This window comes from Squalius cephalus, assembly GCF_949319135.1.
Source record: "Squalius cephalus genome assembly, chromosome: 17".
Classification (NCBI taxonomy): domain Eukaryota; kingdom Metazoa; phylum Chordata; class Actinopteri; order Cypriniformes; family Leuciscidae; genus Squalius; species Squalius cephalus.
The window spans coordinates 21,771,959-21,789,508 of NC_137138.1; the positions used below are offsets into that span (position 1 = coordinate 21,771,959).

Here is a 17,550-nt window from a genome sequence, read left to right on the forward strand (position 1 = left end):
AGCAATCCGAGCGTCGTGACTGCGGCTGCGGATGCCATATGCCCCAGGAGCCTCTGAAATAGTTTCAGTGGAACCGCACTCTTGCCCTCGAACTGACGAAGGCAAGTCAGCAGTGACTGCGCGCACTCGCTCGTAAGCTGCGCGCACATGGCGACTGAGTCGATTTCCATACCGAGAAAAGAGATCCTCTGCACGAGGTAGAGTTTGCTCTTCTCCCAGTAGACCCGAAGGCCTAGACGAGCTGGTGGCGGAGCACTAAGTCCCTGTGTTCGCAAACCTGGTCTCGAGAGTGAGCTAGGATCAGCCAGTCGTCGAGATAATTCAGGATGCGAACCCCGTGTTCCCGTAGGGGAAGAAGGGCAGCCTCGACGACCTTCGTGAAGACGCGACGAGACAGGGCTAGCCCGAAAGGGAGAACTGCGTACTGGTATGCCTGCCCCTCGAAAGCAAACCGAAGAAACGGTCTGTGTTGAGGAAGAATGGAGGCATGGAAGTAGGCGTCCTTCAGGTCGATCGCTGCAAACCAATTATGCGGCCGTACGCATTCGAAAAGGCGTTTGGCCGTGAGCATCTTGAACGGCAGCCTGTGAAGGGAGCGGTTCAGGATGCGCAGGTCCAGGATAGGTCGTAATCCACCGGATTTCTTCGGTACAATGAAGTAGGGGCTGTAGAAGCCGGACTTCATTTCGGCTGGAGGGACAGTCTCGATCGCACCCTCGATCGTGGCGACCTCCGGTCTCATGACAGGGGCATTGTCACCGACCATATTGAAGCGGACTCCCCTGAAGCGGGGAGGAGACCGCGCGAACTGAATCGCGTAGCCGAGCCTGATGGTCCTCTCGACCCAGCGGGACAGTCTGGGAAGCTCTAACCAGGCTCCCAAAAACTGTCCCAGCAGGGTCATGCGGACCACAGACGTACCCTCGGTGGTGCAGCGAGGCGGAATGACCGGCCCAGGCGTGGGTGGCATAGCGGCCCGGTGCTGGGGCACGGTCATTAGCCCCGTCCTGCCAGAGGAGGCCAGGGGAGGACCAGCGTCCCACGGGGGTATGCTCTGGCAGGGGTCTGGCGACAGAGGGGGACGAGAGTGGCGAGGCTCGTGGGCGGCGCGCACTGTCATCCGAGAACTCTGTGTGCTCAGAGATGGGAGAGTGAGTTCTTTCTTTAACCACAATAGGGTGCTGCCCATCGGGGGACGAGCAGAGGGAGTGGGACAACCAAGGATTCTCCCCCGGCCCTCCACCGGGGTAAGGAGCGGCCCTGCTACCGTCTCCTGAAAAGAACTCAAAGCCATCTCTGAGCAGCCCATCTCAGGATCGCCGTTTTGCCTGCCGTTTAGCGGGGCGGGAGAGGGCTGTGGCTCCTTCCTGCGGCTTCCTCCGCGACGCAGCCCGGAAGCAGCTTGCTGCTGGCGCCGATCGGGAGGGGCGGGAGCCGCAGAAGGGCGCCCTCGGCGGCGAGCAGACTGAGGCACCTGTGCCAGCGGGCCGCCGGGGCAGGACGTGTTTTAAAGCCTCAGTCTGCTTCTGGGCAGTCGAGAACTGCTGGGCAAAGTCCTCGACTGCACCGCCGAAGAGGCCAGCCTGGGATATGGAGGTGTCGAGGAACCGGGTCCACTCGGCCTCCCGCATATCGGCCAGGTTGAGCCACAGGTGTCATTCCTGGACCACACAAGTGGACATCACCTGACCCAGCGAGTGTGCGGTCACCTTTGTCGCCCGGAGAGCGAGGTCGGTGGTGGCACGCAACTCATCAAAGAGTGCTGGGTCAGTCCTCCCCTCGTGCATGTCACGCAACAGCTGGGCCTGGTAGACCTGCAGCGTCGCCATGGCATGCAGTGAGGAGGCTGCCAGCCCCGCAGCTCTATAGGCCTTCGCCACGAGGGTGGAGGAGAACCTACAGGCTTTGGAGGGGTGCTTTGGGTCGCCACGGGAAGAAGCACTCTGAGGACACAGTTGCATCGCAACAGAGCGTTCAACCTGGGGAACCCCAGTATACCCTTTGGCAGCCGCCTGATCGAGAGGAGGCAAGGCGGAGGAGGTCTCCCAGCAATCACGGGAAGACAAGAGTGCCTTCCAGGACCTCGTGACCTCCTCATGCACATCCGGGAAAAAAGGCATTGGGGTCGGGCGCCGACGAGGATCAGCGGCCGCCCCCAAAAACCAATCATCCAGCCGCGAGCGCACTGGACCAGGTGGCGGGGACCACTCAAGACCAATGGCCGCGGCTGCCCGGGAAAGCATGGCCGTCAGCTCGGGATCAGACTCGGGCAATGCTGGGACACCCGAAGGTGGCAGCACAGCCGAATCGTCACTTCCCAAGGACTCCTGCGCACCTTGTGATGCAGCGATCAACATCACATCTTCCTCTGGAGCGCTGAATGAGACCAGCGGCAAGTCAGAGGACTGTACCGCGGGCTCATTCGGAACACTCACGGGTTTCACGGTGGTAGAGGGAGGTGTGGAGCGTGGAATAGTCGGCGCTCTATTCCACACCGTAACCCTCAGGTCACCCTGGCCGCCAGCCGAAGTACCAGCTCTCGTGGAGCTCGTAGATCGGGGTGCGGATGAGGGGACTCTACCATGAAGGTCATTGAGTCTCGACCGCAACCGTGCGATGGGCATGTTCCCGCAATGGGAACATGACTCATCCACAAACGCTGCCTTAGCGTGCTCAACACCCAGACACACAAGACAGCGATTGTGCCCATCAGAGTCAGAAATGAGAAGACCGCAACCAGAAGTGCACGGGCGAGGCATCTTTAAAAAGACGTGCCGCGTGCAAGCTCTTTTAGAAAGGAGATTTCTCCGCAAATGCTGAAGTGACCAGGGAGAGAACACACAAACACTGGCAAATCACTGCACAGATAAGCAGGGAATGTGCACTCGCTGGAACTCGCTGTCACACCAACACTTGGAGAGAGGCTCGTCTCGAAGAGAAGGAGAGATGAATCTCAGGATTGGCTGTGGAGTGAAGTACATCAACTTGGCTCCGAAGCGAAAACATATCTGCATGTTGCCAGCGCACTTCCTTATATACCCCCAGGGTGGGGCGGAGTTACGCTATGCAAATTCCGCAGACCCATGGCATTTCATTGCCATTGGCTCGTTTTCCTATCAGTTCTAAGAAAGACTTAAATATATGTAAAATTTAAGTTTATTAATCCGTTTGTGTTGGATTACATGAATGATTTGTGTTGCATTAACTGAAACTGGGCGGTGCTTGTTAGTTCTCAGCATGCTTTGCATATGGTTGAATTAAGAGAGAATAAATGTTCAAATGTAAGTGTTATTTTATGGGGGGGGGGGGGGGGGGTTTGAGAAAATGAGAAAAGGGAAAGACTTGATAGTGTTGGAATTGTTAGAACCATTTAAATTACAGTGGGTTACCATTGTGGAGAAGAGTGGAGCATTTTGTCAGGCTGTGGACTGATTCAGTTATTTAACTGCTTTGGTGGAAGGAGCATGCACATCTTTGTATTTAAGATACTAATATGTGCTATTGCTGACTATAGTCTATTAATTCAATTGTGTGTCCCTAAAATAAATGAAATCTTAATGAATAAATGAATATAAAAATATGAAAACCTGAATCATGTCAGGGAGCCTTTAAAAATTCACATTTTCAGACTACTTAAATGGGTTGCTTAAAATGATTTTATTCCATGATGTTGAAGTTACATGAACAAACTATGTTTGTTTAACGTAACACATTTTTGTGGAACCTGTTGACATAAGTTAATTAAAGCCAACATACTTGGATCAGCAAAGGCCAGATGAATTTACCAAGCTCGCTCAGGCTTCATTTCATCTGCGCTTCACGAAAATGTTCCAATAGCCGTCGCCAGCGTCCTTTGGGGTTTGACGTGGCATATTATGTACATATTATGTAGCTTGTGCTAACGAAGCAAGGTTGCCATCATTAAGGCAGATCTTCTTGTCAGATGATTATGCCATTTCTGAGACGTTTATCTGGCAATCAGTAGAAGGTTGCGCACATTCCAGGCCACTGCAATGCCATAGCTACGCGCTTTAGTTTTCAGGCTTCAGATGACTCTGCCCTTTAGACAATCCAGGTCCATCACCCTGCCTTCCCCTAACAGAGAAATGTTAAATTAGATGATCTGTTCAATCCAGCTAGACCGTACTTCACGTTGGCGCGGCTCCCTCCACCTTAAAAGCTCATACTTCTGCTTGGTCTCCGGTTATAACGTTTGCTTTTCTTTCCAGATTCCTCTATTTCCCATCCTGATCATGGCCTCGTCTGATCATGGTTCCTTCCTCGTCTATGGTTGCGGAATCATAATTAAATATTTATTTCATTTGTAGATTGCTCGCAGGTATTCAATTTTACGCAAAGTTATCAATCCCAATTTTCCAAGTCTTTTCACTGCAAACTTTCGTTTGCTTATTACTCAAAGGCATAGCTAAATCCTCTAGCACCTCCAGATAAATGCCTGCCTATTACCTTGCCTCTTTTGTAAAGATTAATCATTTCCGTCTGCAACAGCCTCTTTTCCACTTATATTAACATTTTACCAGAAGCAGTGTTCTTATCTGCATTTTACGGTTTCAGGCGTCCAAGGGAATTCACCTCAGAAACTAATACATTTGATTATGCCCGTGGTATTTCCTTTTCTGATCTACGTTTTCACATAATTTCTTCACTCTTTCTGAAGCACTCCAAGAATGACACTCAAGGCTCCGGTGTCACCCTAACACTTTCAAAAATCAATAACAATTTTTGTCCCTTCACATCTATGATTAAATTCTTAAAATACGCCCTAGAACTTTAAATCACGCCTCTCTATTCATATTACCTAACGGAGCACCTCTTTCTAAGGCCTGGTTCAGGACTCATTTAACTTCTATTATCAAATCTGCAGTCTACCCCCCTCTCTCTATATCTGCCATTCCTTCAGAATTGGGGCAGTTACTACAGCAGCTGAACGAGGAATCTCTACGTCAGCTATTAAGATCATGGGCAAATGGTCTTCCTCTGCATTTGAATCATATGTATATATATATATATATATATATATATATATATATATATATATATATATACATACATACATATATATATATATATATATATATATGACCTGATTCAAAAACCATTCTCGAAGCTCAGCAAGCTCTCCAGTACCAAATCAGGTAAATGCTCTCTCATTTTTTAATTATGCTGTTAATTGTCTCTGGCCTGTATTCTATATGGCTATTGAGTCATCGTCTATGTGTGGCCTAGTGGCCTTGTCTCAGTGTGGCCTCGTCTCCATGTATCTGTGTGGCATCAGGGCCGTGCACAGACATTTTGAGGGGCAGTGGCTTAAACCAAAAAAGGGGGGCACTATAAGGAGTTTGACTCTGAGGCAGTATCATCTTAATATAGAGAATTAATAACAGCTCTTTTATAATCATGGGCAATTAGATTACAATTAGGATTTAGTGCTAAATCAATTTATGTTGTTAGAATTATTCTTCCAATTAAATAATTAAATGTCTGTCTTTCTTATCACACTCTAGGATATTTATTTACTGTCAGCCAGTTTAACTGTCTGATTTGGCTAATGCTCAGTGGGCTCTCCCGCACTCTCCGAGCTGCCTCATCTTAAATGGAAGTATTAGCCATTTAATTTAATATTATACAGTTACAGTATAAATTGAAATGATATTAGGTTACAACAGTTATAAAGTCACACCGGGGTAAAATGCACATTTGACTTAATTCTCTTTTAGACCACTCCATGGCACAAATTCAGCTCAGCACTAAATGCTTTTGATGATGGACTTGAAAATTTGGCTGATCCTTGACTTGATTGTGGCAAAGTTGATTCTGTTCTAATTTGATCTAATATTCTATGTTTTTTTTAAAATGTTTTAAACTTATGTAGCGATTTAAATACAAAGATCCCAAAAATCTTTTAGTTTTTAAAATAATTTTGTTTCTGTATTTTTCAAGTAAATTTTGATGACAGTATATTTATTGAACAAACATTATTTATTTAATTGATCAAAATAACCCCAAAAATAGTATAAACTTTACTAAAGTGATTGTTTTGAACAAGTATCAACTTATGCATTATTAAAAGCATTTTAATTTATCTAAAGTATCAATACTGTGTCTTCTGTACCGTGCTGGTTTTACCCCGTGTGTACCTCCTTGCCACCTCATACATTAATAAGATTTTTAAACTAACAAACCACCTTTATGATTTATTTTCACACAAAATCTGTTGCTCATCAATTTTCAAACATATACTTTTCTGCAATCATACACTATGGGAGTAGTGAAAAGCAAATGTTTCTTAGGGTGTGCCTTTAGCCACCTTGTACTAAGGTACTATTCATTTATATAATTTATAGTATATTACCTTTTTATTATGCATAATGTTAATATGGTCTTATTAAAATATTAGAAATATGATGTATGTTATACATATATACTAGTATCAACTAAGGCAATTGATTATAATGGGAAATATATTTACAGGAGTTAAAGTGTGAAAAACTGTCTGCTAAATATTCTATATATAATAATTTACCCGCTGGCTTTCTAGAACTTTGAATCAATGTTTGCAATGTTGAATGGGCTTTAACCTGTCTTTGCTCTTTCTCACTCTGTCTTCTTCTAATTTTGTGAAGGCATTGTTTTTTGTCTACAAAATCTGCTGACAACAGAAAATGTTATTTATTTATTAGTGTTATTTATATTAGATTAGATCAGGTAAAATAATTTGATTGAACAAGAATTCTAATTTTCTTCCAAGAACATGGATATTTTGCACAGGTTGTTAGCACTATTTGAAGACCAGGAGCAAAACATTACAGACAGAAATACAAAAACAAATGACCAAAATACTAATTTCGTGGATCAACCACTGTCTGTAAGGGGGATTGTAATTTGTAATCGACCTGTCAATGGGGCGACATTCTATTGTGAAACTGTCGTCGGAGAGCGGGCACATGCTTGTCTGCGAGTGATGCTGCGGAGCGAGCAGGAAAACATGGAGCGGATTAGCGGAATCAGTGGATCTTTAGCGGGGCGATAACAGAACGTTTTTATGGGAATCCTCTGGAGGGTTAGGGAGGGTTAGGGAGGGTTAGGGAGGGGGGCGAGAGGGGCACCTCAGCTGATGAGGGCAGAAGGGCAGTGGCTCTAGCCACCGGGCCACCCCCCTGTGCACGGCCCTGTGTGGCATTATCAGCCTTGTGGCCCAGCGGGCCTTGTCTCTGTGTGGGTCTCAAGGCCTGGTGGTACAATGTTGCCTTGTCCTGTGTGTGGCCTAACATAGCCTTGTGGCCCTTAACGGCCTCGGTTCTGTGTGGCCTAGTGGCCGTTGTCTCTGTGCAACCTTGTCTCAGTGTGGGCTTATGGTATCGTGGCCCTCACGGCCTCATTCTATGTTCTGTGTGGTCTACTGTGAACATGTAGCCTAATGTGGCCTTGTCCTGTGGCCAGTTATGGCATTGACTTTATGGCCCTTCGGGGCATAGGTTCAGTGTGGCTTAGTAGCCGTTTTCTCTGCGTGGTTTGTCCATGTGTGGCCTTAGCGGCTTGGTCTTGTCCTTTAAAATATGCCTATGGCTGGCCAGTGGCCCTCCGGGGCATAGGTTCTGTGTGGTCTACCAGGCCTTGTAATTAGTCATTGCTTAATAAAAAATAAAAATAAAAAAAGCCCTGGGTGGCCTTCATTTGATGTGCTCATCTAGTCCTACCTTGTCTTCTATGTGGCATTAGCGGCCATTGTGGCCCTACGAGGCCTTGTCTCTGTGGTCTATAACGTCCGTGTGGCTCATCGAGGCCTTGTCTCCATGGTCAATTATGGCCGTGTGGTCCAATGTGGCCAGATCTGTGTGGTCCAATGAGGCCTGTCTATGTATGGCCCAATGTGGCACTGCTCTGTGTGGTCCAATGAGGCCTTGTCTCTGTGTGTCCTTAGGAGTGGAACTGGTAATAAAGTAAAAAGTACATAGAATTATATGTAAGTCGTTTAGATAAAAGCCCCTGCTAAATGCATGAATAAACAGAGTTTATAAAATTCCATGGCTCCACGTAGTACCTTTCCAGGTTAACGTTTTTACTAAGACTAAAGTGGCTTTCTTGTCTAATTAAGCTATAGGCCTATGAGGTATCCACATTCAACGTTCATCATGCTATTTTATGGTAACTCCCTTTTTTTATTTTTCAGGAACTACAGGATTCACGACCGGTGGGTATACTTCCGTTACCATTCTTTGGGGATGGGCGGGCCCCGTCCCGGTGGATTCATACTCCACCTACTTTTGGGGGTCGGCTGCGCCCCTGCCCCCATGTTTCAACATGTGGAGAGAAGAGATCGGGGAAGAGGGGGTGAAGGGAATGTAAATTAAGACAATACTGAGGTGATCTGATTTGGACTGACAGTGTGAACAAGTGTTTTTGACCTTCTGAAATGTATTATGGCTATGAATACAGTTATTTTTTGCAATAGGAGTTTTTGCAAAATTGACGTGTTTCCATTGGGCGTATTTTCAGTTAGCTCATTTTGAAGGGTAAAGGAAACACAGCTACTTTCAAGTTGTATACAAGACAAAAAATAAACATCTCTATTCCAAACCCCTCCATGTTGCTGTTGTTGTTTTTGGCTTATACCCATAGAAACCAATCCAGATATTATAGAAGACGACACGGGTCACACCTTCTATTGTATTTATTTATTTATTTATAGAGCACTTTACAGGCTACACAGTAACTCCAAAGTGCTGTACATCCCAAGTACATAAAGCAATAATAAAAAAAATAAAAACAAACAAAAACAACTTACAAAAAAAAACAGAAACCTATGGAGTGTTGCACAAGAAACATTACAATTAGGTCTTAAAGGCAAATAGATGTGATGGGTGCTGGATAAGAAAAACAATTACCAACCTTCACTGTAAAAGATCCTTGCTCCAATCAGATATCAAATCTGACAGAAATCTGGATATGAACAGTTGCGATACTCAGTATGGACAGTTAATCATTTAGATCAGATTCCAATCCCAATAGAAGGTGTCTGTTCTGTGTGAACTGGCATGATCTCTTTCCTCCTTTCCCTCAGGACCTCCTCTCTCCTTGCATGGTCAGCATTGGGTCTTTCCCTTTATTTTTGTGTCCTCTCTTTACTTGACATTTCTACCTGACACAGACACAAAATTGCATCTTTTAATATGCAAAGCATGGCAAACATGGTGAAACATGGTTAAATTAAGTATAAAATCGAAAAGGAATACATGTTGTATGGGTAATTCAATGTACACCATTCAATTTATTCAATATGTTTTGAATATTTATTTATTTATCATTAAAAAATATGTATGTAATATTGTGTGACAAATATATCATATAGTGTGACTTGGAAAAACGGTCACACCATATGACATTTTGTTCAGTTAAGCTAATCTCTTGGTTAACTAAAACCATCTAGCTTATACTTAGCATGTAAATTGCCACGTGACAGCAATGATTTCTAAGAAGAATTAATAAGTAAAATTTGTAAAAAAATAAATAATAATTTTATGTAAAATGTCACACCATAAGACACAAAACATTGACCACTAGTGAGCATATCAGATACAGAACTTTTCAATCAAAAATTAAAAAGTCAGAACTCACCTCTTGACCTTCCAAACCACTCCAGAGATGACTCTGCAACTTTCTGGTTGAGTGTGGACCTCTTCATCCTAATGATGTCCAAATTATTCCCAGTTCAAAATATAGATTGCAGTGTCACACCAAATGACGCCCATTTTACGGACAAAATGTATTTGGCCAGAACATCAAAACCTTCTGTGTCCATTAAAAATGCCTAATTCTGTTACTTAAACTGTAAATCTTTCAATTATTTATACTTTGCTGAGATATATTGTCATATTAGTAATGTCACACATAGCCCGGAGAGTCACACCATATGACAATTTTGATGTTTAGATAAAAATTTGAAGGAGAGGTCTTTATACACCAACTTTGGGTATAACAAAAGCGCAATATAAATAAAATGTATTATTATTAATATTATTATTGACTACAGCTATGGTATGCTGTAATAATATCTTGTCAGAGGAACAACATAAAGGTATATATTTTTTAACAAATACCCATTTTTATTAGTATATGACATCATGGACAGGTATAATTACATGTCATGCCATCCAAAAATATATAAGCAGATAATTGATTTGCTTACATAAATGTAATGTCTGCAAATAAATGTAATGTCTACTAATAATTTCTGTACTCGAAAGTTAAAATCTTTTGAAATGAAAATGGTTTACATCAGTCATTGTATAAAAATTGTATGACAATAATTTCAGAATAGTCGCAGAATAGTCTGATGGAGAAATGTCTAAACCAATGTTATTGACCATATACTGTATTTTCTTTATGAGAAAAAGAAACAATAAATTGTGAAGAAAATAGACCCCCATTATTCTAGTAAAAAAAAAAGCTATCTTTTTTCTTTTTTTTTTTTTTTTTTTTTACAAAGAAATAACTTTTTTTCTCCACCAAAGTTTAGCTACCTTTTGCCTTATTTCTTTGGTTTGTAAACCGTATACTAAGGGATTTAATCCTGGCGGTAAAATGTGGAACATTATACTAGTTAGTTTCCTGCTGTCAGAATATTCAGGAAAACGGTGGAGAAATGTCATTATAGCTCCAGAAAAAAACATGACTAAATAAACAGCTAAATGAGTGCTGCAGGTTTTTATGGCTTTGCTGTTGAGTGCTTTGTTTTTGCTACTTTTGCACACAACAGCAATCTTAACATATGTTATAAATATAGATACTGCTGAAAAGCAGAGTACAGCCACAGTATAAACAATTCCGTAAATATTATTTATGACCACACTTTCACAAGACAGTTTAAACAGTGAGGCATTGTCACAGAAAGGGTTTTCAATTTTAGATCTGCAGTGAGACAGTCGTACAGTGAGACCTAACATAATTGTCACCAAAAGAATGGCCAGGCCCCAAGCAAATGCTGATAGTTTAATTACCATCTTATTGGTCATTATAGCTGAATATCTAAGTGGATTACATATAGCCACATATCTGTCAAAGGCCATGATTATCAGCACATAGTGGCACGCTGCTATAAATACATGCACAAAATATGCTTGAGTAACACACTGCATATATGTGATATAGCGCTCTGAGGTTTCCTGTAAAATGTCTTGCATTAAGCGTGGCAAAATGACAGTGGTCCCTAGCATATCGTTCAGTGGCAAGTTACAAAAAAGAAAATGCATAGGATTATGAAGATTCTTTTCTGTTGAGATCAAAACTATAAGTCCAAAGTTAGATACCATTGTAAAAACATAAGCCAAGAAGAGCAGGATGAAAACTGGATAGGAGGACTGAGGTGTAACTTTCAGTCCCTCCATGAGGAGAACGCTGTGTCTGAATGTCAGGTTGTCCATTTGCAGCTCTTCTCAAAATCTAAGGAGAAAGAAACCTAGCATTTCATTACATTTCAACTTGAAGTGCTTATAAAACAAATAAATAAATGCATCATAGTTAACAAAAAAAACGTGTAAAGTCAGTAACAACTGGTAGGTGACAAATAAAACTATACAGTAACACATTATTTTAAAGTGTCATTGTTACATACTGTATGTTACATGTAGTTACTATAGAAATAACTATAAATTATCCATAATTACATGCAACTAACCCTGAAACAAACCAAACCCTAATCCTAACCCTGTAGTAAATACATGTAGTCACTTAATTTATGTAGTAACCCAATATACTTACCAATTGTCCAATTTATTTATTGCTACATTCATTGCATGGAACAGAATAGAAGGCAACTCTGTAATATAATATAAGCATTAAGTAGTCAAAACGTATAACATACTTCACTAAAGAAAAAAAATATATCTGCATTCACCTTTAAATATGTTGTTCAAAGGTGTTTCTATGATGCTGTTATCATCCCAATGAGAATTCACCCACTTGGAACAATGTCATCAGGGCAGGACTTAGGGGGCTGGGGGCCCCTGGGCTTAAGTTTATGTTTGGACCCTACCTTTGCAACAAATAACCTCAACTGGAACATCATTATGCAGTAGCACAAAATACACAAAAATTATAATATGCTTTGAGGTTCCTAGAACAATTGATATGCAAAATACCTGTAATAAAGTCCACTGAAGGCGAGTATAGTTAAAGAACCCAAGTGCAGTTTATTCAAATAAACATAATACAAAATAAACAAGGACTTGACTTGAAACAAGGACTTGAAACAAAAACAAAAACAAACATGACAGTATCTAGCCTAGTTAAAGTTAAGAGGTAATATTAAATCATCATTATAATACAATAAAATACAGCATGTGCTCTCTCAGTTGAGAAGATAAAAATCCTGAAATAACACTGAGCAATAGATTAACAGTATTTTATATTTATTGTCATATCTGTGTCCTCTTGTCAGATTCAATAAATTCAATCAAAATAAAAATACACTGTATGTGTCACGTTTTTAGTTTGTTTTTGACCTCTTTTTCTGTTCTGTTCTGTTCATGTCTGAGATTCATTGTTAGGGCTCGTTCATTCACACAGAATGCGGGCAGTGGAATGGGGGAAAACCACAAGGTCTCAAAGTGCGTTTTTTAAAAGTTGAACTGAGTTTAACTTGAGCGCAGCATTTTTAGAATGCTGTGTCATGTGCAAGACACTGCAAAAGACATAAGATGCGAGCACAACGGTCATACATGTCCGTCTAGCGCGTATACATAGAAAAACAATGGAAAAGTTCCGCATTGGAATGGAAAAACGCACTCTGTGTGAACGGCCCCTTAATCTTCTAGTTGGCTAATTAGTTCTGTCATCCTCAGTTCCCTGCCTGTTAGTTTCCATAGTTATTGATTGATTTTAGTATTTTGTTCAGGTGTGTTTTGTTAATTAACTTATTGGCTTCTTTGTTTGCTGTGCATGTAAGCCCTCAGTTCCATTTCAGTTCGGTCACGTTCAACATAGTCGGACGTACCGTACTGATTGGGATCATGCTTAGGGAGCCTGTCATCTTTGAGTATTGAAAAAACGAGCCAATGCACATTGGCGTGTGAGATTTGCATCTCGCGTTACGCCCCGCAGCGCGGGTATAAACACGGAAGCGGATGCACAGACCACTTGTCTTTCACTTCGGAGCTGATCGGATTGATGTCTCTGAAGAGTGTTGGAGTGTTTTCTAACAATGAGCGAGTGTGTCGGTGCTTCTTCTGGAAGTCTCTCCCGGTGCTGATGTGTTACAGCGCGAGTGCAGCGGTGATCACGAGCCCTCTGAGCTCTCAACTGCTGTTTTAACAGCATACTTTCTGTGTGTTTGTTCTGAAGGTGGTTAGAGGGCGAAAAGGGTGAGTGCTTCACTGGTACAGGCTGCACAATCTCCTGTCAGTGTTGTCGCGGTCATGTGCTCCGGCACTGGTTGAGAGTGCTATTTCCTGAAAGAGCAACATGGGTGTGTCTGCGTCTTTTTCAAGATGCCATTCCACCCGTGCGTTTCTGGATGCGGTCGTTCCCTGTCCCCAGCTGATGGTCATAATAGTTTCATCACGTGTTTGGGCTTACAGCACGCTGAAGCAGCTTTTGTGGATAGTTCATGTTCCCATTGCGGGAACATGACTATCTTGGTGTTTAGATCTAGACTCGCTTTTATTTGTGAAAGTCCCCATTCCCCAGGGTGCCTCGCTGACAGATATTTGTAGAGCTGCGGGCTGGGCGACACCAAACACACACACTACATCCGACTACGTTTCCGTTCCCTCCTTCAAGGAACGAGGGTTACATATGTAACTTTTAGTTAGATCCTTGGTCTGGATCCTAGTCGTGGTTTAGCTGCTATTTTGTATTGTTTCTTCTGCAAATCCCTGGTCTTTTGCTGGTGAAATCAAATGAATTGTGGTTTAACTCTTATTTTGTTTTCCCTGGATTCTACTTTCCTTCGTTGAGAGAGTCTTTAAGATACAGTGTGACAGAATACCAGACCACAATAAGATGATTTATCTTCAACCTGAAGATATTCTATGATATTCTGTGCACTGTCTATCAGAATGGCCACAGTATTGAGATTGTGGAGGAATTTATATAGTATTACCACTTAGTAACCTGGGATGACCATTCTCTGATGGATTAGTTTTGGAGTGGACTGGACAACTACTTTGCCTCCTGTTTACCAGTAGGCAGTCAGAACATTTCTCTCCAGTAATATTTAGATATGGTACTTTGGATTTGTGGTTGGTGAGATTTTATCACCCAGTGCAAAACCAAAGCCAAACATCCGAGCTAAGTCAGTACCATTATTCCAAACCTACCCATACATTTGCTCCTGCCCAAGAGTATGTTCCTAAACGTACAATCTCCTAGTCTGTTTCCATGAGTGAAATTCCTGAGTCCATTCCAGTGAGTGAGCTGAGCTAAGCTGCCTCTTCCTGCCTGTTCTGACAAGATCGAGGAGGTGGTCCTTTCTGTATATGTTGCTTCTACTATAGCCCCTTTCACACAGAGATTCCAGAAAATACACGGATAATGTGTCCCGGGATCGTTTGATTTTGGTTCATTCACACTGTTCATTCACACACATCCTGTAAAGATCCCATAAAGACACTTGATGTCAGGATGTGATAACTCCTGTCAGATGTCAGTTCTGCTGATAACTCCTCTTCATCATTTCTACACGAAGACGAGTCCGTACTTCCCAGTAGCGCCACTGGGTATGCTGTAGCATAAGTTGTAGAGAGGCCCGTGCAATGGCACGTGCGTCATCACTACGACACACCCCTCAATGTATTGGTCCTGGCTTTTGTTCACACAGGGCGCGTTCCGGGACTGATTCCGGCAATGTTACTAGGTCCCCATCCTGGCATCGATCCCGGCAACAATCTCAGGACGTGTTTGCGTTCACACAGAAGGCACTCTAGCAATTTTACGGCAATTTCCCGGGATCAACGCGCTTAGGTGTGTCTGGGTTACACACACATCAACTCCAGCTCCTGAGAACAGTCCAGTGTCGGCTCTAGCCCCTGAGTCCGCTCCAGTGTCGGCTCCAGCTCCTGAGCTCAGCCCAGAGTCCGCTCCAGTCCCAGAGCTCAGCCCAGAGAGTGCTATTGTGTGTGTGTGGGCTGCACATGGCGCCTCCCTGGCTCCCTGAGCTACCAGCGCCTTCCTGGCTCCCTGCACCAGGCCCCCCACCCTCGTGGACTTATTATGCTGCGAGGACGCATCTTCCGTGAGGGGGATGTATGGCCACGTTTTGAGTTTTTTTATTGACCTGTTTTTCTGTTGTGTTCATGTCTGAGTTTCATTGTTAATCTTGTAGTTTAATTAGTTCTGTCATCCTCAGTTCCCTACCTGTTGGTTTCCATTGTTACTGATTTATTTGAGTATTCTGTTCTGGTGTGTCTCGTTAATTGCTCACTAACTCATTTGTTTGCTGTGTTTATAAGCCCTCAGTTTTAGTTAGATCTTTGGTCTGGCATTCCTTGATCGTGGTTTAACTCTTATTTTGTTTTCCCTGGATTCTACACTCCTTCGTCAAGAGAGTCTTTAAGATACGTGACAGTAATTAAATCATCAACAAATTCATTTAGCTGTACACATACTGTTTAATGCAGCTCAGACGTGGCATGAATGGGTTTACAGAGCAATTATATTTACATAAATTGCATGATTGAAAAAAAAGGGCTACTTTCTAAATATGAAACTAAAATCACCAGTAGGTGGCGGCAAGTCACTGTCTTAATGAGTGAGCTGAATCCTTCATTCAACTGATTTGTTTAAAATGCTAATTCTAGCAAGACAGAATAATGATTGGGTAGCCTAATTTAATTATTTACTCATCTGATTTGTTCAAATATGCTGATTCTTTGAGGAACAAAACATGTCTTGCTTGGAGATGCAGCAGTTCTGCTGATTGTTCTATTTTCTTTGATGGAGCAAAAACAGAATATGTTTTGTCTATGAAAGCTATTCAGTAACAAAAATCAAATATGTTGTGTCAATGAAAGTCATATTTGCAGGTGTTTAGAAAACCAACACTCTTGCTTGTTGTGATAGCTCCTTTATCACAGGGCGTTATAAATACAGTTGTGCTCAAAAGTTTACATATACCTTGCAGAATCTGCAAAATGTCAATTATTGTAACAAAATAAGATGGATCATAAAAATTGCATGTTATTTTTTATTTAGTACTGTCCTGAATAAGATATTTTACATAAAAGATGATTACATATAGTCCACAAGACAAAAAATAACAGAATTTATAAAAATGACCCTGTTCAAAAGTTTACATACCCTTGATTCTGATGACCTGGATGATCCATGACAGTTGTTTTGTGATGGTTGATCTTGAGTCCCTTGTTTGTCCTGAGCAGTTAAACTGCCCAATGTTCCTGCAAATTCAGTTTTCCAGCATCCTTTGTATGTTTTGCAGCATCTTTTGTATATTTGAACCCTTTCCAGCAGTGACTGTATGACTTCTTGTTTTCTTTCTTTTTATTATTTTAAAACAAGTTGTTCACACTGGTACAAGACATCAAAAAGGAAGCAATTTAACATCAGGGTTGGGTCAAGGCCAAAATAACAAATAAAACTGAATCTACCCTTTTCCCAAAGAAAACTTATTGTCCTATCAAAGAAAAACTTTATACAAAATACAGATACTAAACTGCCTCCCTTACTAACCAAAAACAAGGGAAAACAATGTTTACAACAAAGAAAATGGCACCCAACCCAAGTGCAGTGATATTTACATTAAGAGTAAAGAACCATCTACAGAAAAACTTTACAAAAGAAAAGAGAAAAAAAGACAAGGTGGGTAAGGTGAGATAATTCTCTTTCCTATAAACAACCACAACAGTTTCAAACAACAGCGCTATGAACAACATCCCAGATCCACGTCTCTGCCTTTTTACTTTGGAGATTGCTTGAGAAAGGCACTTCACCTCTTTTAATCCATCGCCCACTACTAGATGAAAATTGTGAGCAAAACAGGACAGCTGTTGCCGGGAACCTAGGGGAAAGTTCCTATCCAACGGTTCACCAACCATGTCCTCCTCATCCTCACTATCATCTGAGTGGTCTACTGCCATCACAACTTTAAAAGCTTTTTTCATGTTAGATGCATTATCTGTGATAATAAATTCTACCTTATCACTTATATTGTATTCTTCCAATATTTCATCAAATGCAGCTACAAAGTTTTCAGCACTCTGAAGCCCTTTAAATCTTCTGCAGTCAAGGAGGAAGGACTTCAGAGTGTATTTATTAGCTGTGGAGTTACAAACATGAGCTGTTACTCCCAGGTAAGACCTCAATGTGCGATCTGACCATACGTCAGCCGTTACAGAGACGGATTTCCGATCTGCCAGACTGGACTTAATACACTCTTTGACTCTGGTCACTAGTTGAGGTATCTGTTTTAAGATTATGGTTGATCTGACGATTGGGATGTACCTTTCATCAATGGTGTGTAGAAAATGTCGGAAATGTTGATTTTCCACTATTGATAGGGAGAGGCAGCAGCCAATA

At 42.1% G+C, this 17,550-nt stretch overlaps 1 protein-coding gene across 1 annotated transcript; it reads right to left on the reverse strand.

Moving 5' to 3' along the window:
• Window positions 1–10,499: 10,499 nt before the first annotated feature.
• On the reverse strand, window positions 10,500–11,441 carry LOC307144792 (olfactory receptor 8G17-like; the record flags this gene model as incomplete). Its single annotated transcript, XM_079847352.1, has 1 exon — window positions 10,500–11,441. The coding sequence occupies one exon, from the start codon at window positions 11,439–11,441 to the stop codon at window positions 10,500–10,502; it is 942 nt and encodes a 313-aa protein (XP_079703478.1).
• Between the last annotated feature and the right edge of the window lie 6,109 nt (window positions 11,442–17,550).